The sequence below is a fragment of the Nipponia nippon genome, unplaced genomic scaffold (genome assembly GCF_047370975.1).
Source record: "Nipponia nippon isolate SJK-2023a ecotype South Korea unplaced genomic scaffold, ASM4737097v1 scaffold_2, whole genome shotgun sequence".
In the NCBI taxonomy this organism is placed as follows: Eukaryota; Metazoa; Chordata; class Aves; order Pelecaniformes; family Threskiornithidae; genus Nipponia; species Nipponia nippon.
Window position 1 is genome coordinate 44,264,758 of NW_028262336.1, and position 22,008 is coordinate 44,286,765.

General features: G+C 42.0%; 2 protein-coding genes across 4 annotated transcripts in view; one reads left to right on the top strand and one right to left on the bottom strand.

Annotated features, from left to right (window-relative positions):
• PCYT1B (phosphate cytidylyltransferase 1B, choline) overlaps nucleotides 1-22,008 on the top strand; it is a 44,824-nt gene that overhangs the window by 13,887 nt on the left and 8,929 nt on the right. For both annotated transcript variants that reach the window (XM_087759309.1, XM_087759310.1), the window contains exons 2-7: nucleotides 9,796-9,895; nucleotides 11,350-11,466; nucleotides 14,649-14,800; nucleotides 15,748-15,826; nucleotides 19,064-19,206; nucleotides 21,384-21,572. In XM_087759309.1, coding sequence (XP_087615435.1) covers nucleotides 9,796-9,895; nucleotides 11,350-11,466; nucleotides 14,649-14,800; nucleotides 15,748-15,826; nucleotides 19,064-19,206; nucleotides 21,384-21,572 — 780 coding nt within the window. The remainder of the gene's footprint in view (nucleotides 1-9,795; nucleotides 9,896-11,349; nucleotides 11,467-14,648; nucleotides 14,801-15,747; nucleotides 15,827-19,063; nucleotides 19,207-21,383; nucleotides 21,573-22,008) is intronic.
• Nucleotides 343-22,008, bottom strand: part of LOC148055764 (uncharacterized) — a 30,133-nt gene continuing 8,467 nt past the window's right edge. The window contains exons 3-5 of one of the 2 annotated variants that reach the window (XM_087759311.1): nucleotides 10,532-10,759; nucleotides 7,091-7,148; nucleotides 343-776 (exon numbers count right to left, since the gene is read on the bottom strand). In XM_087759311.1, the coding sequence (XP_087615437.1) occupies nucleotides 762-776; nucleotides 7,091-7,148; nucleotides 10,532-10,759 (301 nt within the window). In that variant the 3' untranslated portion in view covers nucleotides 343-761. Of the gene's footprint in view, nucleotides 777-7,090; nucleotides 7,149-9,808; nucleotides 10,085-10,531; nucleotides 10,760-22,008 lie in introns of those variants that run through there. The other variant, XM_087759312.1, reaches the window with a different exon arrangement.

The following is a 22,008-nucleotide window of genomic DNA, read 5'->3' on the forward strand; positions in this document are numbered from 1 at the left end:
CCCTGGTCCATCTCTCACTTACTTAATCTTTGCCTTCTTTACGTTCTCAGCTTCCACATATCTGAATGCCAGGAAAATCTCTCTCTCTCTGAGTGACACACGTACCTTAGTCTCAATGCACAACGGAGAAACAAGCCAATTAGAGTTGCAGGCTTTATCCGTAGCAGTGATTTTAGCAGTTTTGTAGCAAAGAAAAAAAAAAGAAACCACAAATAGCGTTTCTCCAGTCCTGGTTTGTGTAGTTTTGCATTTATCCGTTTCTTGTCTGGACCAAACTGCTGGGTTAGGCCAGTTTCTCATCCTCCACTGTCCCATCCATTTTTTTTTTAAGTCAGTGTTGCTTCTCCTACTTAAACCGTAGGATACCCATGGTTTGGTCATGGGGCCCTTCATTGTTTTAAATGAGATAAACATCGCTGCCAGTCATATCATGCCATGCATTCCAGGTACGGCAGTTGCCCCCAGATAACTTTCAGCAAGGTGCAGCGCACTGCTGGGCTGTGGATCTCAGCCTGGGAATCCCAGCGTTATGGTTTGCCTGCGTGTGCCTGTACTAAAAAGGCCCGTAAGTGAGGCAAAAGCTCTTAGTTTAACTGGATGGCAGAGATGCCATAGGAGGAAATACCAAAGAGTAAGTACAAAGCCTTGTGAAATGCTTTGCTTATTTTTTTTATCATTTATTTATGTCCCTTGGGATCAAGAGTTTGACTTTGGTCCCATATGTGGGCAGCTCCTTGAAGGATCGGTATGCACCTCGAGAATTACCAGTCCTCACCCTGAAAGAAACAAACAGGCATTTCAACTCACTTTGTTCAGGAAGACAATTCCAGATAGTGTCTTTCATAAACAGAAACAATGGCAATTTATAAGGACAGTGCTGCAGATAAAGCAAAACCAAATACACATCGAAACTTACTTGAAAACAAACTTACTGCTTGGTCTCATCTTTCCCTTGAACACGCTGAGAGCTTCTTTTCCTCGTATTTCACATCTCTGTCATCCAACACAGGCCTCAGTGGGAACATCTGAGAAAGTACTGCTGGGACCTGGGTACCAATGTCTTATTTTCAAAACTGGCTGAAGTAGGTCAGCTAGGGGAATGCAGGGCAACGAAACATACGTTTTCATTGCAGTACCTGCCTCATTGTGCTTTGAGTCTAACGTGAGATTGAGCCCAAATCAGGAATGCAGGCTCTTTGGCAACACACAGGGAAAGTCAAGCACAACTTCAGGAACCTTAAGAAACCAGATAAGTAGAAAACCACCTGAATTAGCCAAGGTGAACTACAGGGGAGGAGAGGGAATAGATAGGTAGGTGTTTGGTTTGGCCTCTGCTTGCAGGGACGTTTGTGGGTACAGGGCCAGGCAGGAATTAAGCAGCAGTTTTCACGAATTTAAAGTGAAGTGAATATAGCTTCAAGATGACGTAAAGAAACAGATAGGTGCTTTGTGCTGTGTCTGCTCTGTCCTTGACAATGCGATCCCAGGAATACCGGGCTGTTCCCGAGATCATGGTTACGTGGCATCTGTGCTACCATCGGACGCCTGTTCTTGGATAACTCAAGCTGTGGCCAAATCCCAATTGCCTGTGCAGGAAAGGGCATCAGGGCCCTGTGTGGAAAATACCCAACTATTTTTTTTCTGCTTAGCGTCACCATTGCAAGGATGGACTAGCTGGAGACTTAGGATCTATCCATATGTCAGATAAAACATGTTCTGCCAAGGCACTGTAAGCATCAGGGCCATTTGAGGTTCGCCCTGGCAATCCCAGTGCTTGCTCCCAAGCCTGGATTTACTTCTACTGCCTTGTCTCGAGATTCAGAGGCTACAGACTTTCATAGTTCAATAGGAATTATGTATCAAATAGCTCGGGGCCACTGACTCTACAATACTTTGGAGAATGAGACTCAGGTACAACTGAAGATCACAGCTCTCATGTCATTTTAGGTATCGGTTGCTTTAGCCATTTTGGTCATTTTACTAATTTTGTTTTAGAAGAAATGAGAGTACACGAATTCATTTTTTTCAAATTATTCAAGTACATTTGGAAAACACTGTTTTTCTTTTTTTTATTTTATTGAAGGGTAGAGGAGAACATTTCAGTACTTTCACTCACTGGAGCTGTATAATGGTTTAAGGGAGCACTAGACTCCTTTAGACAATTTCCCTGTTGCTGCTGTTAAGCAATGAAATGTTAAGCACAAAATCTGAAATAATTGCAAGAAAAGTGTGCGTGCTTTGGATTCCTATATTTTCATCCCTGGATGCCTTCCTCCCTTCATATTTGCAAACAGTGTTTTGAGAGGGTCTGATGCAACCTCTAGAATTATTTCAGATACTTTATTTCCATGAGCTTCCGTAGATCTTTGTATTTCTCTTTCTTGTATCACTGAAAGGTATATGCAATTTTAATCAGAGGAGCTAATGATGAATTTAGGGGGGTTTATTGTGGTTAAAAAGTGTCTCATGCATCTGTTTCTCTCTCACGTGATGTTATGACTTAGGGGGGGTCTGCCATCTGTTTGCTTCACAGTGAACTAAGCATAAATATATATGTAAACAAACAGCTTTACATTTGAGGGACCCAAAATGACTTTATTTGACCAAATATCTTTTTGGTCCTTTACAGGTTTGGTTTCTGCTCTGGATTAATTTTAGTTTTCATAAATGTTGGCTCCTACATAAAAGGACAATCCCATAAAAACATGCCAAATGTGGTTGATGCTTGGGGACATGTAGCAATCTTTGCCGCACTTAAAAGAAAAAAAAAAATTGCCCGTAGACACCAAAAATCTGCTGTGATTTCCCTTTACTACATCAAAGGACAGGCAATTGGTATATATTCTGAAATGCCATAGTCTCTGCAAAAACATGTTGCAGTACGTATTCATCAGATATACAGAACTACAGATATTTTTTGCAGGATTCACGAATTACACGTAAACACAGGGAGCAGACATTACATTCCGTGTATTGTATTCCTCGCTTGCAAATGCCTACATGCCATGCTATTTTAGAAGCAGCTTTTATTAGGAGAATATTACCAATTTCTTAAAAACTGTACTGTTGTCGTTACTATGAAGGTTTGTATCATAACTTTAAAAAGGAGTAGAAAACCATTGTAAATAGACTATTTCTGCTCCCTCCTCAAAAACATAATCAACATTATAACGTAATATATGTATAAAATGTAAAAAGAAACCCAACACATACATGGATGTGGAGCAGAAGACATACAGAATTAGGAGGCAAATACTAACTACACGGGCAAGAAGTATGCATTGTGTATAACCATGCATCCAGGATCATGCACAGACACTCGATGGAGCTGAACTGTCTATCACAATATGTGCTTATACCTTTGTTTCCACATAATCTGCTTTCCTTTCCTACACACACACAGACAGATAGCATAAGGTGAAAAGCTCTTGTGAAAGGCACTGGATGAATCAGGAATCTGGTAGAGAAGCCCAGTGCATTCCCTGTGGGAAAATAGTTCTTCCCAGGGCGCTTCTGCCTGCCAGCTGGGGAACTGCAGAGAGTACGTGCCTCCTGTGTGGGAGGAAAAAATGGGGTTTCTCTTGCTTCAATGTAGCTCTGGTGTGAGTAATGGTTTATACAAAATGCTGTCCTACAGCTGACATGAAATAATTGATAGACGTTAATTATTTTTATGTAGAAACACAAGTAGAGAGTGAATACTGGGCCAAATTCACCCAATATCTTAGCTATTTCAGTAGATTAACCCTTACCTATGTTAAAGCCAAAGTTAGGTCCTTTTAGCCACACATCAGCTGTGTACACTAATGTACAAGTAAAACGAAATGGGTATTAGAAAAAAATTATGAACTGACATTATCTCCAGTTTCTGGCTTGATCAACAAACCAGAGTGGTACTAGAGCAGTGGTTACGCATTTTTGGTCTATTGACCATGGCCATCTCTCAGCATTACTCATGGGCCAGCAAGCACCTGCCGTTCAGCTTTTAATTGCAAATGCACTATGACCAGTTTGGTTCTGCAGTCCCGTTGCAACGTCTTCATTTTGTGATGGCGTCTGCAGGCTGCTGCCTGGTAACCAGTGCCCTGTTGAAGGAGCTGCATACTTCTTTATCCTGAAATACTGCATATCCCTCCTCAGTGCCAGGACATCTGACAGCTTGGCTAAGTCTCTAGCCATCGGGACAGGAGGACGCGTAGGCTCACAGGCTGCACGCTGCCTTAGCTGCTGTTTGTTCTTTCCATGAGTCCTGCCTGGGTCACCTGTAGGCAGTGCTCTTTCCAGCTGTGCCAGGGGAGCGGGCTCAGGTGGGTAAGCTGCCGAGGGTCACATTGCTTTTCCTGCTGCTGTTCATGGAGATTGAGGTGCTTCCTCGGCAGTTCTTTTGCTTGAGCTCTGCTTGACTTGGGGCCCATCCTACCTCTAGGATGGATTTTGTTTTCTAAATAATGTGTTCCAGTTCAGTCAAAAGTCATGGATGTCATGCAGGAATTTTGTCACAAAATTCTTTGGCCTTTTGCAAATATTAAACTAGATTATAGAATAGTTGTTCTAGTTTCATAATCTATGAATCTGTACATATATACACCATTGTGCTTCTTGAGAAGGCAGTGGAAGCTGCTTTTCTTCTATTATATCTTCAATTTGTAATTGCATCTTGCACTTAATAGTTGCTGACTTAATACTAATGACAAGCAAAGTATGTTTGGTTGAAGATAAAGCCCAGAAAAAGCAACTGAGAATAAGGCAAGTTGGAATGCCTGCAATCAGTTTTGTGTGATTTTTTTTTTTTTTAAGTTATTATTTTTATTGGGTTAGTTTTCCTTATTTTTAGTTTACATCCACCTCCCTGAGTCAGCAGAACTGTGGGAGAACAGGCTAGATTTTCTTTTGATACATGCATTAATATTGTTAACTGTTTGTGAAAAGTTTACCTGGAGGCACCCACCAGTAACATTCAATTACAACTTAATTACTCATAAATTTACCTGTTTGGGTCAAGGTTACCAAAGGTAATACATGAGACAACATGGTTTTCATTTTTCACAATGCTGACTCCCTGGACCTCTAAGAGGAGACCTTGGTAGTCCTTAAGATGGTCTTTCCACTTGCAAAGGGTATTCACACTTCAGAAACTCAGCATGTATTTTTAGTTCCTTCTCAAGAGTTTTGATAGTGTTTTTCCCTTAAATGTCCCTTAAAACTGATGTCAGTGTTTCCTGCTCTGTAATTATTGTTTGCCAACATCAGGAGCAGGTTCCCAAAATAATCTTTCCTCATAGGAGTAGATCTTACCCACGTGATGTGTTCCAGTGAAATCAGTTATCTGTTTTAAATACTGCTTCTGAGAGAAAAGGAGATTACAGCATCAGACCTCCCACAGAATTTGCCTACCAGGTTAATTGTTTTATAAGCACAGGCCCAGCCTCCTCTCCCAAGTTTTACCTGTGTAGCTGTACTGGTTCAAGATCTGAAATTTTCTTAGACCTTTGTTGATGCCAGAATCATTGATGCCAATACAACTATTCTCTCTACCAAGAGAAAAACATTTTTGTCTATATGTCATGTGGTGAGGGAGGTAGTGTAGCTGTGTGAATCAAAAAAAAAAAAAGGGGCAAAAAAAGGCAAAGAGTAGCTGCTTCTAGTAGCACATGTTGCATGCAATTACCCTGCAGGCAGAGTTATAATGGCAGCTGCACCATGGCATAGGTGGGTCTGCATTTGCCCATTTAAAAAAATATTTCCATCTTCCTTGCTGCTATGTACAAAAAGCCCCCCAACAACCATACAGAAAACAAGCAAACAATAACACAACTAATTATTTCCTATTACAGGCTGTAAACAAAAGAGAGGGTGTAGAGGTGCTCATGCTTTTGACCTGTTATTTCAGTGGTATGACTGCCTTTCCTCTACAAATCACTGACCCCTTTCCTTTTAATCCATTGGAAACATAAGCTATAAATGTTTATCTGCTGACTAGCAGCTAAGTTAAATGGCTACAGTAGCTTAAGAGACTATGAAGAGTGATAATAAAAAGGCGCCATCAAGATACACCTGAAAATAAGCTGCTTCTAGCTGTCATGTAGGGTTTCCTCATAAAACATCCCAGCCACAGAACCACACTACCACACGCTACCTACCACACTGTGCTCTCTGGGCTACTGTCTCATTAAATATGGTTGGGGATTACAAAGATGATACTGGGTGCAAATGAAGCTGTGCGGCATTTGCTAGGAAGCCCTCCTTTACCTGCTTTCCATCTTTTAATTTCCTGAAGTTTATTGAGCATCATTCAGTTATTTTGCAAATTTGTGAGAGTGCAAGTAAGACACTGTTTAAACTTGTCATAGAGTGGCTTTTGATATGCTAGGGTTATTGGATAAAATGCTTTCGCATACATTCATTTTTAGGAAGTGAATTTAATTATAATTGAACGCAGCATCTTCATTCCCAGGATATAGGACTTGCATTGCAAGGGTTTTTTAACATCTTCTGAAGTAAATATCACTAACGAGTCCTAATATTACAGTGACTCCTCCATTTATGACATGTAATAGGCTTTCTCTAGACACCACATATTAATAATACAGTAACAATGTGGCGTTTGGACTGCTTAAATGAAAGTAAGGTCTCCCTGCTGACACCAGCTGTAAGGTGCTTTTGCCATCAAAGATAACCGCCAAGTGTGAGCAGCATGCAAATAATTTTCTATTCCTATCTACTAAAGCTCTAGAAATTGGAAGAGTTATCAGTTCAAACACTGTATAAGCCACCTTGCAGTTAACAGGGAAGGGCAACAAAAATAATCAAAGTTGTGGACCAGCTTCCATACAAGGAACAAATAAACAAGGTGAAGCTCTTCGGCCTGGAAAACGTGACTGGGGGGAGAAAAGAGAGAGGACTATGAAATCATGAGAGCCAGGGAATAGGTGACTGTGGATTAATTTACTGAAGTTTCCAGGACAAGAATATCAAATAATACAAGGAGAAGGCAGGTGCTGAACAAACAAAATGAAGTAATTCATCCCTGAACTCACATTCAGGCTATAGAGCACCCTGCTACAGGGTGATGCAGATCTCAGAAGCTTACCTTGCTCCCAAATGTAAGGCTGATTTGACTTGCTTGATTAATCGCAAAATGTAAATGCCTAGAAAATAATGAAGGCACAGATGAAGGGAAAAATCTGTCAGAGAAAGACAGAAGTACATTTGCACAAAGTCTTTGTCGAACCATCTGATTATTGGCGAAACTGTAGTGAATTTCTAAAAGTACTTTAATGGATTAACCAAAATGAAAAAGCTGCTATATAAATTACTTGCTCTCTTCTCCCAATTCTAGTTATTACTGACAAGAAACTGGAAAGAACAAGTAATTATATACAGACTGAAGGAGGTTTGATAATTTATTTCTGTTTTTTAATAATTTCTTGAAATATTTTATCTTATGCTAGAATATATAAAGCAAGTGGTCTTATCTTATTTTACTCATGTTTTTGTTAAGCTCAGCGACATTTTTTCTAGTCCAGATAAAATGAAATAGTATTGGATACTCATTGGGAAGCTATTGCTGTATTTCCCTTGATCTGTTAGCACATGGTATTTATGCATTTCTCTATGTGGCTTTGATAGAATATTGCTGATTTTAATCCATTGTATTTAATGTATTTTCATATCCAGTGACTGAGAGGTCACAGAGAAATGGGAATATTGACAGGTCTGGTTCTAAGCCCTCGGCCATAAAGCAAGCTTTAATGATGAGCATTTACAAAAGCTGGACTGATGGCAAGCTAATAGAGGTTGTTCTCCATTGAGCGAAGACCAAAAGAAAAATCTTGGTGTTGCAAAGTCGTTTACATGGATAAAAAGCACCACTGTGTTTGCCTGGGGAAAAAAAATATCTTCCTGCAAACCAGGCCTATTTTCTTCAAATAATCTCCAAGGAAACAGCCTCTGCCAAGCTAGGATCTGATTACCAGTTGCAGGCCTCAGACCATAGCCATTATTGTTTTAACATTTCTGCCTTCCTCTTTATCCCAGCGGGAACCAGGCTGTATGGGCTGCCATGTAACTTGACCTTGCTTCGAGATAAAAAGACAGGTTAGCACACAGCGATCGCAAAGCCAGAAGCAAAAAGACAGTATTTAGAAAATAAAGGAAGGAGCTGGCACGGTATGATTATGTGTAATGTTCTACGCTGTGCGGCATGGGTGGCCCGATGAACAGCTCCCGTCCATGAAACCCAGACAGAAACTTGGACGTGGTCATAGTTTCTCCATTTCTAACCTTGTCTCTGCAGAGATGCTGTGATTTTCCTCGCTAAGATACTAACGATGATGATTTCCTGCAATACTTGAGATTATGAAAAAAAGGAAGGAAAAATGGAAGGAGAAAACCAAGAAATCTACATAAAAATTTTAGTGCTTTTGGTAAACAAAATGGCTAGTAAATCAGCAGAAAGAGCTGGATTTGAGTCTTGCAGTCTTTGTTGCTGTTTTACTACTGTCCTCTGAGCTTTCCATGCAACAAGGCAGCGAGCTCAGAGGTCAGCAGCAATTAGGCATGACGTGTTTTAAAGTGTCTCAGGGCTGCTAAAGAAAATAAATGCTCAGTGATTAAGCATTCAGCATCTAAAAGCTGAAGAAGAGTGTAAAGGGGAAGAGAGATTCTGTTACGATCAACCATGGGTGCTCAAACTGGTATGACAACTGTACCTCACGCAAGTGGTCACTGTCAAAGCCCGACCAAGCCACTGCTGCAAGGCCACGAGGTCCCAGCTAAATCATGGTGGAGGCAAAGTAAGGGATAGATTTCCTTCGGCTTATCTGAACTACCACCTCATCTCACAAAAACAAAGCAAACCAAAACTCAGCTCATGGTAATTTGCTGTTTCTATGATTTCATAAAGATTTCAAGCCAAGAGCAGTAGAAGCATGTTTTTTCATATCAGACCATATGGCAGATAATAAATATCTGAGGTTCTGATTGCTGATAACTTCCTACATAGGCATGGGCAGAAAATGTGATTTCTGTAATCAAGTTTCCTGACAGATAATGCCACGTCATTCTTCACACATCCTCAGTCTCTTTCTTATATCTTTAGGTTATAAGCTCTTCAGAGCAAGTAGTCTTGATGCTCTGATCACAGTTAGAGCATTTTAGTACTATTACAGTATGTGTCAGACCAGAGAAAGGAGTTGCAGCTCAGTTAGCTCTGGTTAGGTGAGCCTTCTGGTTGCAATCTTGGCTTTATTTTGAATGGCTCCTCAAAATTATACAAGGTTCTGGTTAAAGACACAACAAAACAACCTGTAGTCTCAATCATCTCTACTGATGTCTTGTCAGTGGGAGGAGCTGGTGCTTGGGAGGAGGTGGCCCATTTGCAGCTTTCTAAATCCCAATTAGTTTTTCCAGCTGTATTTACACATAGCAGAACACATTTTGCATCTTGGGCCTTTGGACTCATTGAGACCAAACCAAGGATTAAGCTGCTTGGGCCATCAAACCTGACTTTGCCCTGCAAAAGAAAAATTATGTACCTGCACCTACCTCAAAAGTGCTTGAGCTTCTCAACAGACAAAGAATCAAGTTGCATGATGTGTTTGGAAAGCTTTATTTTCCTCATCATTTTAACTTGTGTGAATTGTGTATGCTCAGGGGTGACCAAACAGCAAAAATCTCCGGGGAAGAAACAGCATTAAGCCTGGTTACAGCATCCTGGCACAGTTAAATGGTTCTTTTTTAACTACGTGATGGAAAAAAAACAATTTACTTTCTTTGTGTTTTTTCCCCTTCCAGACTCTGACGGCACCTGCTCCATTTGCAGATGAAACAAGCTGTCAGTGCCAAGCCCCACACGAGAAGCTAACCATTGCACAAGCCCGCCTGGGAACACCAGGTATGTGTAGAGAGCAACATCAGCAGGACCACGGGTGCTGGGACCATGGGGCCAAAGCACGGCTCTCCCTTGCAAATGTCTGTCAATGCTCACTTGTGTCTTCCACTTGGAAGCAGAAGGGCCAGCCTGGTGTCTGGTGCTCTCAGGTAACAGGGAAGAAACCAGTAACTAGAGGACCATTAGCTTCTGCTAGAAAAACAACAGGAGAAAACATTTCAAGTTAGAGTTTGATGTTTTCATGGATGTCTGCATGTCAGTTGGAAGGAAGGCTTGCCAGCCCGCTCCAGCCAGCCTGAAAACTGTGTTGTGTAGTGGCTACCTCCTGGATTCTCTTCCTGCACTGCCTCTGTATGCTGGAAAACCTTTTCTTTCACTGACATTTTTGTTGATCACGTCAGACCTTAAGTGACCTTAAAGGCCATTTGGCCTTTGAAAAGAAACCATGCCCAGTTTTGGAACTCTTTATCTGGACATTTTTTCCAGACCTACCTTTGTGATTGGGCTGGGGAAACAGGATGATTTCACATAAAGTCCCAAATACATACTTCAGCCTCCCTAAATTCCAAAAGATTCTTTAAAAAAAAAGCCTTCATATACTTATTTCACATATTTAAAATAAGCTTTTAAAGTACATACACTTTACAGGGGTAAGCCGCAGCTTTCCAGTCAGCTCTGCAAGGAGCAGTGTTCTCCCTTGGAGCCTTGGATGTCCTGACAGCAGAGACATCTCTCTGTAGCACTGAAGCACAGTCCACGGAGGCTGGAGCTCTGTTGCTCTCATCTCCGCTGTCCTTTTGCTTGGAGGTGGCCCAGCTGTCAGGCATGTCATTTGGTAAAGCAAGTTGTTTTTCTATCTGGAGGCTGCTGCTGAAGATGTACAGAAAGCAAGAGTTATAAGGGTGATAGCAGGAGGATGGTGAGAAAAAGAAATGATAGGCTCGTTAGAGAGAAGAAAAGAGCTTGGGGGAAGTATGAAAAAAGGGAAGTGAAGGGTTTATGTGAAACAGGTAAGCAATACATTTTTACAGCAGTAAGCTGTGGAAAAAAGAAAGTCACAGAAAAGAGGGGAGGAAAAGGAGATGATAAGAAAAAATAAGGAAAAATTTGAAAAAATCCAGAAGGCAGAACTGACTAGAAAGTCAGAGAGAAAAGAACAAGACATATGGTGGAACTCCGAATGAGGCAGGAAGATGACATTTTTGCTAAATTAGAATACAGGGATGATGGATGATAATAAATAGGCTAAGTCTGAGAGAAAACAGCAGAGAGTACAGAGAAGAACAAGTAATGAGCAGGATAAAACACTGCGATTTCACCCATGGTGCATTTTGAACATCAGAACTGGGGTAAATCTCCACAATCATCCTATCTGAGAACAAAAACCTGTCCAGTAGAATTAAGTGCAACTTGTTTTGGGTCTGAAAAATCACTATTGTGTTTTTCTTTCTCCACAGTTGACAGACCTGTCAGAGTGTATGCAGATGGGATATTTGACCTCTTCCACTCTGGCCATGCTAGAGCTCTTATGCAAGCCAAAACTCTGTTCCCAAATAGCTACTTATTAGTAGGAGGTAAGATCAGAGTTATTTATGGCGCTGGATTTTTGCTTCTGTGCTTCAGTATCAGAGAGTTATTGCTGCGCTTGCACCCCCAGCTGTTTATACACTGTGACTTTGAATGCTGCTTTCACTCTGGGGGCTTTCTATAGGCGATTTGCCTTGAATTATGTCTTACAATTGCATCAATTAAAGTAAAAGTCAAATTCTGCCCTCAGCAGCACAGGCACAATTCCCATTCTAGTTAAAGTAGGTGCCTGCATGACTGAGCTTAGAATAGCTCCATATGAATAATTTACCTTTTTCAGTTATTCGCTCAAAATTGTTCAAAGATGGAGATGAGTGAATGAGATCAACTGCTCATTTATTTCTGGCTCCTCAGTCCCTCCGCCAGCCAGGCACAGCCCACGTCCCCTGGCTGCCAGGTCAGTACTGTGTGTGCAGACCCAGCCTTCAACATCAGCAGAGAAGCTAAATCCAGCCCATTATCATTGGAGATGCAAACGTAGGTCATGATTTGAACGTAGTTTTCAGCTCACAAGCGTCTCCGGGCAGGTTACTTTCTTACCAGTTTTTTTGCCATGAAAATAATCTTTTTTTGCTGCGTGGCTGGCTAGCAGCTGTTCAGCAGTTGGTATGTGCCTGAGGAGTCACTGGAGGCTGGCTGTGTCCTGCCTAGCTGGCTGTGCAAGCCCTGCTCTCGTGCAGCCTCATAAACATGCATTTCAGTTCCAGTTTCCCTGCACCTTTGGAGTTGAGGTGTGCCTCGCATAAACATTTCACAGCAACCTTCAGCTGCTCAAATGCTTACAGCAGCGATGATAAAGCAAATGTGAATGCAACCTTCAGACACTTTATAAGATACATTATGTTGCATCATCTTTATCCCAAATTAGTTGAAAGGGCGGAAAAAAAGACCCAATACAGAGAAAAAGCAAAATCTCCTTATAAACACACTTTTTGGTTTTACTCTTAAGTTTATGAATTGTGGCAATTCCCATGGAGCTTCCTAGGAGGCAAAGGAGACATCCCTTTGTTATGAAGGAAACATTTAGGACTCTTGTTTTCCTGCTGAGCCAGATAGTTTGCAGAAGAAGCTCCTGGAGGTGCAAGACTGTGAGATTTAAAAAAAAAAATACACGTTATGTAGGTTTTGTTGTTGCTTTTAAAGGAGTGGGGGGGTGTGTCCCAGATCAGGGAAGGAGCTCTGGGGCAAAAGCCTGGCTCCTTTGAAATTCATGGCAGAACTTCGCTTTGCCCTTATTTTTAGAGTGAAGGACAAAGCAGCCAGCACTCATCAGCACCTCTTCCTAGCAAGGCAGTCTGCATCTTAGCATGTTCAAAAAATGGGCACCTTTCCACACCCACGTACAATTTGTGCTGCAAAAGCACTGGTGTCATGTGTCTTTGTGGGCACCACAACCAACCCCTTTTATTTCTCGTTGTGAAGACAATTATTTGGAGCTAAGAAATTGTTTTTAATAGATATTTATACCTTCCCAAATCAGTCATTAGAGCAGGATGACAGAATCAAAAGGAAACACAGAGATATTGTGTCTGCGCTGTACGTGAACAAATAGTAATCAAAAAATGAAATCAAACCTTTCTACAGAATTCAAGCAAAACTTATTATTTTCCAATAATTTCAGTAGACCCTTTCTTCCAGGAGAGGGTAGCTTTAAGATGACATAAAGGCTGTAAATAAATATAAATACAATCTCAGAAGGGATCTTTCTACTGAAAATGCTATGATCTCCATTAAATTTCTTGTCAGCAGGCATCAAAAAATGGCATAATAGGATAGAGTAGCATTATGCTAGCTGAAATTCATATGTATATTATTATCTGGCTTTGAATTTTGCACAAACTCCAGGGCTATCTAAGCCTTCCTACATTTTTCCTACTTTAAAGGTCCTTAACAACCCTCACAGCAAGAACATCCATTTTAGATCTCAAAAAAGACTGCATCTTTGCCAGCGCCTTGCCTGATAGGTTGATGTTTTCAAATTAGAAAGAAGCAGCAGCTGTAGGGCTGCTCTCACACTTCCCTGCAGCACTAATAACGTTGCATTTATCATTTGTCAAGTACATTCACTGTTTGGCCCAGTGTCGCAGACAAGTGAGATCCAAAGGCACAGGTTTGACCTGTGGTGAAGGACAGCCTCTGTCAACCCAGCTATAAATGGGTATCACCTTATTGCATGTGGGGTGTCAAATGACTGTCGTAGCTATAATATTGGACAGAGTTACAGTTGTGGGCACAGGCCTCTGTGTTTTATGCAACATTATGTGGGTAGAAAGATAATACTTAACTTTCATAGTCCTCTGGTAGCATGGGTATTGCTTCCCCTCATTTTAAAAGCAATGTGACAAAGTATTGGTACATCTAGAGTTAAAGATGCGGGATTTCTGGACTTGCCCATTCCACTAGAGCGTACGGCTTCTCCCAGTCCTTTCCATGGGGCTTCCTTCTGCGATTTCCCATTTGAACATGGCACAAGCCTTGCTTCTCTTTCTGTGAAACCTGCTGAACTCAAAGCTAAACTCAGGGACAGATTCCTATAAAATCTGCCATGACTTGTTTTCCATCGTGTTTATTTAGTGAGAAACTGTTCTGCTGCGATGTAGAGCTTTGTTGGCAAATTCATCATTTAGAGCATTGTTTACATAAGAACAAAAAGCGGGAACAGGAGGCCCAGAGAGGCTCCATCTTTGGAAACTCAACTGGACGTGGCCCTGAGCAACCTGCTGTAGTTGACCCTGCTCTGAGGAAGGGGGCTGGATTAGGTGATGTCCAGTAGTGCCTTCCTGCCTCGACCATTTCGTGTTACGTGACATTTGCGAGTGCTCCATCATTGCTGACACTGCACTTTTTGATTGTTTTTAAAGCATTGTCCATCACCCCTGAAATTTCACAGCCCATGAAATCCCCACTTATGTGCATATAGTACTGCTTGAGATGTCCCACCATATCTCACTTGGGCTCTGGCTGCAGCTCCAGAAAGGGAAGGGTCTCTCAGAAGTCTGTGGTTGTACCTGCCAATGCTGAGCAGAACTCTTAGATGCCCTGGACCACCCCAAAATTAGCTAAGCTAATAATTAAAAGTGCTTAAGGGAATTATCAGGAAATAATTAACTGCTGGTCATGTGAATTTTACTGAGTGTAGAGCCATTTTGTTGATACTTCCATATTTTAGTTTGCAGTGATGATTTAACTCATAAATTCAAAGGCTTCACTGTGATGAATGAAACTGAGCGGTATGAAGCCCTCAGGCACTGTCGTTATGTGGATGAGGTCATCAGAGATGCACCCTGGACACTGACACCCGAGTTCCTTGAAAAACATAAGGTACATTTCTCCCCTTCCCCTTCCCTTTCCCTTTGTAGACTGACAGTTGAGAATAAACAGCAAGCCTGTGAAATTCTATTAGCTGGAGCAAATTATTTAATTCAATTAATTCTAGTCACTGAAATTAGGTACATGGCATTGCTTGTCTCCATCTTTGTCAGAAAATGTTATATTTGTCTTGCCTTTTTTTTCCCAGGATGCTGAGATGATTTCTGTAGTGGGATTTTTGAATGGCAAAATAACACTGAAGAATTATTCACAAATTGACTTTCAGGAAAGGAGATCATGAACCAGAAAAGTTATCATGTAGTGACTAAATTCCTGTTAAACTCCTGAATTAAAGGCATGTTTCTTAATTAACGTCAACAGGTGCAATAATTGGCCAAAAATATGTAAAAATGTGGTGTCCTCTAAAAGGCAGGATAGAATTTCTTACGTGCTATTGACTGTCTTGCGATATATATAAATCTTAACAAAAGCTTAATTAACTAGGATGTATTTTAGTGTCCACATCACTGGGTGACGAATGGACAGCATGACAGTACTAGGTATACGTGTATATACGCACAGCCCTAAGAAGGCAGAATCAATAATCCTGCCTCCATGGTTTTGAAAGCAAAGGCTTTGCCACTTGACTTTTAGCTCCTCCAGTAAAAGCAGAAATGGGTGTCTTAGGTTTTCTACAGAATATCACACAGAGCGAGCCAGAGCGATGTGTTAATGGCAGTGCTTCTGGAGACAAACTTTCTGTTCTTTCATAATTGATGATACAACACAGCAGTTGTAGGCCTAAATCCAGTGCAATATTCTAGGTGATGGCTTTAGGATGAGAATGTCAAAAGCAAGTCAGCTGAAGTCGAGAAAAGAGATGATCCTCCACAACGATCCCCCCACTGAACGAAAATTCAGTGATGGTGGCATGTGATTCTTCTTCTGTTCACTGGCAGATTGACTTTGTAGCCCACGATGACATCCCATACTCCTCCGCTGGCTCGGATGATGTATACAAACACATAAAGGAGGCAGGTAAGGGCAACTTTACATTTTTAGCACCTTCCTTTTCAGCCTCAGTTCAAATTCGTTTACTGACTTTTGACCACAACTGCTGGGAGAGAAGCAGAAGAGATAATATCACGTTCTTTTACACCCTAATGGTAGGTACTGCTGACTTCAGCAGAAAGGTTCACTTTGTAAAACCACAAAGGATGTCCTTAGCTGAATTCCTGCCATAACCTCCAGGAGACCATTCAGGTCTGTCACGGAAGAGTCCTATCTGGGTTTTTCAAACAATTTCAGGGTGCTCAACTAAGAGCCCTGAACTGATGAAAACGAGTTCAGTTCCCACAGCAGCCCAGCCAACTTCAGTGGTTTGTTGATAACCGCAAACTGATGACTCCTTGACACAGCCCAGTCCTGAATACGGGCAAGCACAGGCAGCCTTCAGGAGTCATTAGGATCCACTTCTGATTTGCACCGAGGGTTCTTTTTACTACACTAACAGAGAGTTTAAATCAGTACCAGAGTGATTCATTTGCCATGACTATTTAGCAGTTTGGTTGACTATCGTATTACATTGAACATGACCATGCTGAAGTCATCAGGAGTTTGTATCCCTTCAGTTCAAGGAAGCTGAATTAAATCTGAGGAGACAATATCAAGCCACTGTGTGCCAGCAGCAGCTGTCCTAACACAGCGAACAGTGCGGGAGGAGGAACTGATGATACCTTTCCTCTCCTGCTCCCTGGAGGTGCTGCCCTGAACACTGGCAAATCCCTCTTCTTCCTGGTCTACATAAACATGTATATTGGAGGCTTAAAAAAGTTCCAGAGCAAATCTGCCTGATGGTAATTTGTCATCCAAAGTGACCTTCTCAAGCTATACAATAACAGCAGTAGACCAGGTATTGACCTGAGCTGAAAGAATAAGCTTTTTATAGCAGAAATTCTTATCTTTTTCCACTTGCAAACCTCATTGTGGTGTCAGACTCACAACCCTCCTTTGGGAACTGCTGTTTTACAGTTTCAGAGCCAGCCCCAGCTTACTTCACTAGGCCATGGAACAAAGGTCCCTCTGGTAAGGACGGGTCACCAAGGGACATGCAGCATACGTGCTGGCCAGGCAGCTATGCTGCCTTTCTTCTATAAGGTGCTGAGTGCACAGGACAACATGACAGGAGCCCTTGGTGTCACTGCATCGTTAACCAGACTGAGCTGGAGACTGCCCAAACCTGGCACATCCTTCTCTGCTGTTGTTGGGCATGGGTGCAGTGCGCATGCATCCTGACAAGAAATTGAAACTTTGTTTGCAGAATAGAGTATGGACTTACAGCTTCAGGGACCTGTGGTCTGTCCCACATCTGTCACTGCGAGATGCTGGAGAAGTGACTTCAGTCTTGTATGGTTGAATTTTGTTACATATAACCTGGGAATAAAGGTACCTTATTTGTGAAAAGTTTTAAGATCTAGTGCTGTAATGGTCCTAGTGCTCCAGAACAGCATTATTACAATAGTGAATTTCTCCTAGGGTGTTTTGTTTTAAATAGCCCAATGCTGTGGCTGCACTTGTGCATTTTCCTTAGTTCCAGTACTCCCATTTTCCCACATCAGGTTGTTGGGGAGCAGAGAAGCAGATGAGAACTGCAGAGCTCCTTGTGTAGATTCCCATGGGCTCCCATTTCCCCACTCCCTTCAGTGAGCGGGAGGGCGTATGGACAACGGTGAGCTGGGTGACGGTGCACTGACTAAACCTCTGCACATCTGTGAACAGTTAGTTTGGAAAATCAGTCCAACACATGAAGCATATGAAAGCAAAGTCAGTGACTAAAGGTAATGTTCTTATACATGGGGTTGTGCATCTACTTGAAAACAATTCCACTTTTGGATTAGCAAGGGTAGGGTTTGAATTTATTAATATATTCTGGTAGCTCTTATCTGTAAAGGATTCTGGCTCGAAGTGGTTTTCACTGCTTCCAAAAATAGTTTCCTGAGTGACTGCTGCAAGCCTGAAAAGCACGATCAGGGAAACCTCTCTGCTCGTGATTAAAATAATCTATTTTTTAGCAGAATATTAATTAGAGAGTGGAAGGAAAAAAATCTCCCATAGCATTTAGTCACAAGAGGCTGCTAAGCTGCTTGATTCCTTCTCCGTATCTTTTTCTAACCCTGTGAAATTAGCTAGCAACGCCTGCCTACTTCAAGTGAACGTGAGGATTAATTTGCCAGTAGCTATACCACCCTTTTAAGACAAAGCACTACTTTGTTTTGCAAAACCATTTCCAGTCTTATCTTACATTTCTCTCTTGTCGGCAGCTTGATGTTGCAATTACATATGAGTGACAGTAGTACTTTTTTGTAGCCCTATCTAACTACTAAACCAAGGTGTGCTAGCACTCTGCTATTATTGCCTTTGTGACTTGCTTTAATAGTTCAAGTGATCCTGTCTCGATGAGGAGCAATTAAAAAGCAATATATTCTTCAGGTGTGCTGAGGAAAATACAAGCAGTGTTAATAAATGCCCAGTTTTATTAGGGACGGATCTGTTGGAGCAGGGAGAGTGGTTATACAGCCACTGACATGGCCAGGTGGACACGAAATGGGGGCTATGGAAACCGATACCCTCCGTCCCCATGGTATATCTGTGTTTGTTCACACCACCATTACGCTTCATCTTCCTGTTACAAGCTACCGGCACCTCCAGGGTGGTCTCCAGTTACTGCAGCGCATCTCTTACCCGAAGGCGCTTCCTGGCTTTGCCCAAGGCCAGAGGCTGGTCCGCTGTACTCAGCAGAACACAGACCCTCAGATGGTGCGGCACAGGAGGGGAGGGGAGAGTGGAAATACACAGGAGAGCAGCAAATGGCCTTTCAATAGTGGGAGTGGAAGCCAACCCCCCGCTCCTTTATATAACATTAAATAAGGGCTACACTTACGGAAAGAACTGCTCAGTGAATTCTCACAACTGCGAGGTTTAGCCTTCCTGGCTCGGGAGCCCCTGCCAGTCTAATAACTTCCATATCACAGCTGATGCTGTGAAGAGGGCAAGTTTTAGCCTTTCTGAAGACTTGAGGAAAAAATGAACAGTATAGCAACCTAGTGCCTTCCCTAAGCTCACACAGGAGTGCCAGGAAGAACTAGGAATAAGACAGGCAGAATTGCAAGTCTCTTGCCTTTGGTCAGGCATTTTTGTGTTCGTCCTCAGTTACCTGAGGCAGTGCCTGGTCCTGCCGTGCTTTCTCAGCAGGCTTTCTTTTCCCGCTTTGCTCAGGAATGTTCGTACCAACGCAGAGAACCGAAGGTATCTCGACATCGGATATCATCACAAGGATCGTCCGGGACTACGACGTGTACGCCCGGCGCAACCTCCAACGAGGATACACTGCCAAAGAGCTGAATGTTAGTTTTATAAATGTAAGTACACTGACCTGCGTTTGCTTCTGAAACACTCTCTCCTAGCACCCCGAATGTTGAGTAAAGGTTAAGAAAGGATATCTTCCTCCTGCTGTTCTTAAAAATAGCTGGGAAGAAGTTAATTTAAAAGAAACCAGTAAGCTGAGGGTAGTTTTAATTGCTCCTGTTAATTAGCAGCTTCATTCCCATCTTATGCTTTCATGTTTGTGACAAAGCTGCTGCTCCCCCTTCCTCCTTGAGCTGTAGGTGACTTAATGACACACTAGGAAGGAGCCCACCCCCCCACCGCAGGCTTCTCAGCTACTCGCCCGAGACACGATTTCTTTCTTCATTCCCACTGTGAGAAGGCAGCACAGAGAGCAAAGATTTTCATAGCCAGACTTTCTCTACAATGTGACGGGATAAAAAACAAAAAACAGAACCCAATGGCTCAACAGTGAGATTAGTAGAGGAAGCCAAAATGGTTTTTAAAAGACAATGATGAAGTGTGTTAGGAAGTTGGTATGTAAACGATGCTGATCTGATCAGAAGCCACAATAGGTAGGGCAAGAACGCCATTTGAAAGGATGGCTCAAATTATTCAGCTTCCATATACAGAACTGCACCTTACCCTCCAGTGAGGAGTAAACACTTAATAGAAATGAAAGTTTACTTTCCTTCATTTTCCGTTTCAAGTTTTAAGGCCTCAAGATAACCCGCGTTACCAAAATCTTTCCTGTGATTGGACTGGCTCACAGGAGGACTTCCCCCTCCTTCCCTGGAGCTGGGAAAACCCCTCGTGAAGGACTGCATTGTGTCATTGCGTGAGGGTTTTGTTTACTTGTTTCTTATTTTGAAGTCTGGCAGATAAATCACAGATCACAGGGCATAAATATTGATTTCACTGTGCCTTTTTTTCAGTCTTCTACACCTCTAAAAAATCCTGCTTGTAAGTACTCCACCCAGAAGGATCACTATTGCAAATAGCTGTTAAATTAAGGCATGCTGGGTGCCTTGGGGATTCTCAAATTTATCCTTTAGTGGCTCTGATGTTAAGATACTGTTGCATAAGGTATGCTTCCCCCAGCCTCAGACACTGATGTATCCTGAAGTCCCTCCTGGCATTTGGTTATTTAGCTTATAGTACTTTAAATGCAGAAATACTAATTTGCACCAGAGGCTGTTTGTGTTTCGAAATAAAAAACCACAGGATTTTGCCGAGACAGAAAAGCGCTGGTTTCCTCATTAAAGAAAGGCTTGGTCACCTTTTAGGTACAAAGTGAGTTTGGTTTCATTGGACCTTGAGGATTTAGTTTGGCCTTGTGGCCTGCAAAACTGGTTCTAGTGATTCACGAGCTAGAGTAAAACCCACCTCAGCACTCAACAGTATTTGTTCTAAAAGTAAGTTCAAGTAAATGAAGTTCACAGGAAATTAAAAGCCTATAGCAACTTGTGCTTCTACAGAGACCATTACACCTTAAGGGCACAGCGCTAGTTTGCTGTGTGTTCTGTGCATTTGAGGAGCACAGAAGCGTTTCAGGAGAAAAGCCCTCTAACCCTGAAGTATTTTAGAAGCTTGGCCCGACATTAGCCCCGAACATTATCTTCTCTGTCCCTCTCTTTTTCTGTGTGCCTTAGCAATTAGGAGTTTGCTCTCTTTTCTATCAAGTCTGCTGGCCACAAGGCGCTGGCCTACGCACATCCTTCTGTTGCAGCCAGAAGCTCCTGTATTAGCCAGGCTTGGAGGTGAAGAGAGTTTTCCTTCTGCTCCGCAGAAATCCAACCAAAGAGACATTTCAGTCCAAGTTATCATCCAGGCTGGCAAGTCAGCAGTGGGCTGTGTTTGCTGGAAAACCCAGGGAAATTTGCCTTTCGCTTAAGTTTGAGCTGTTAACTTCTCACTTGTAGCCTTCACAAGATTTCATATAATTTTCAGAGTGCATTCAGTTTGAAAATATGGAAAGATTCTTGTATTGAATTAAACACAGTAATCACACAAGACGGTCTTTTTGATATGTACCTTCTGCACTTCATTCCACAAATGTTAAATTTGCATTTATAAAAATAATATGGGAATAGTTAACCAAGGCCATATGTATTACGATACATTAATGCGATTTTTTTCTTCTTCTCAGCTGTCAGTGGCTAATTATTTCCAAGTTCCTATATATTAATTTCTGTCCACACTTTTAAAACAGGAGAAGAAATACCGCTTTCAAAACCAAGTAGACAAAATGAAAGAAAAAGTCAAGAATGTGGAGGAAAAATCAAAAGAATTCGTTTACAAGGTGGAAGAGAAGAGCCATGACCTCATTCAGAAATGGGAAGAAAAGTCCAGGGAATTTATTGGCAACTTTTTAGAGCTGTTTGGACCCGACGGGGCCTGGGTAGGTATTATGCCATCCCAAGAAGTCTGAGCGGTTTTTATTTATCTTCTGTAATGCAAGATCAAGAGCAGATTCTTTTGCTGCAGTCTTTGTTTTGATAGCCAGCACAGTAGGATAACGCCAGACCTGCTTGCTGAATCCAATAGCGCATGCCAGTACTGCAGCGGGAGCATTTGCCACTTCTGGCTGTTGCTGCTTTGGGATAATTTCTGTCTTTTGTGAAGGTGCGATGCTGAATGTGATACTGCATTCAGTAGAGCTGCATAACAGCAACACACGAGCAAACAGGCTAATACAGTCTGTTCTCCCTGTTAGCACTAAATGGGACCACACAGACATCAGGGAGAAACTATTCACTGGAGGTGGCGAGGGAAATAGGGGACACTGAAAAGTTTTTCAATAGTTCTTTTCACACGCTGTACTCAGCTGTGGAAGA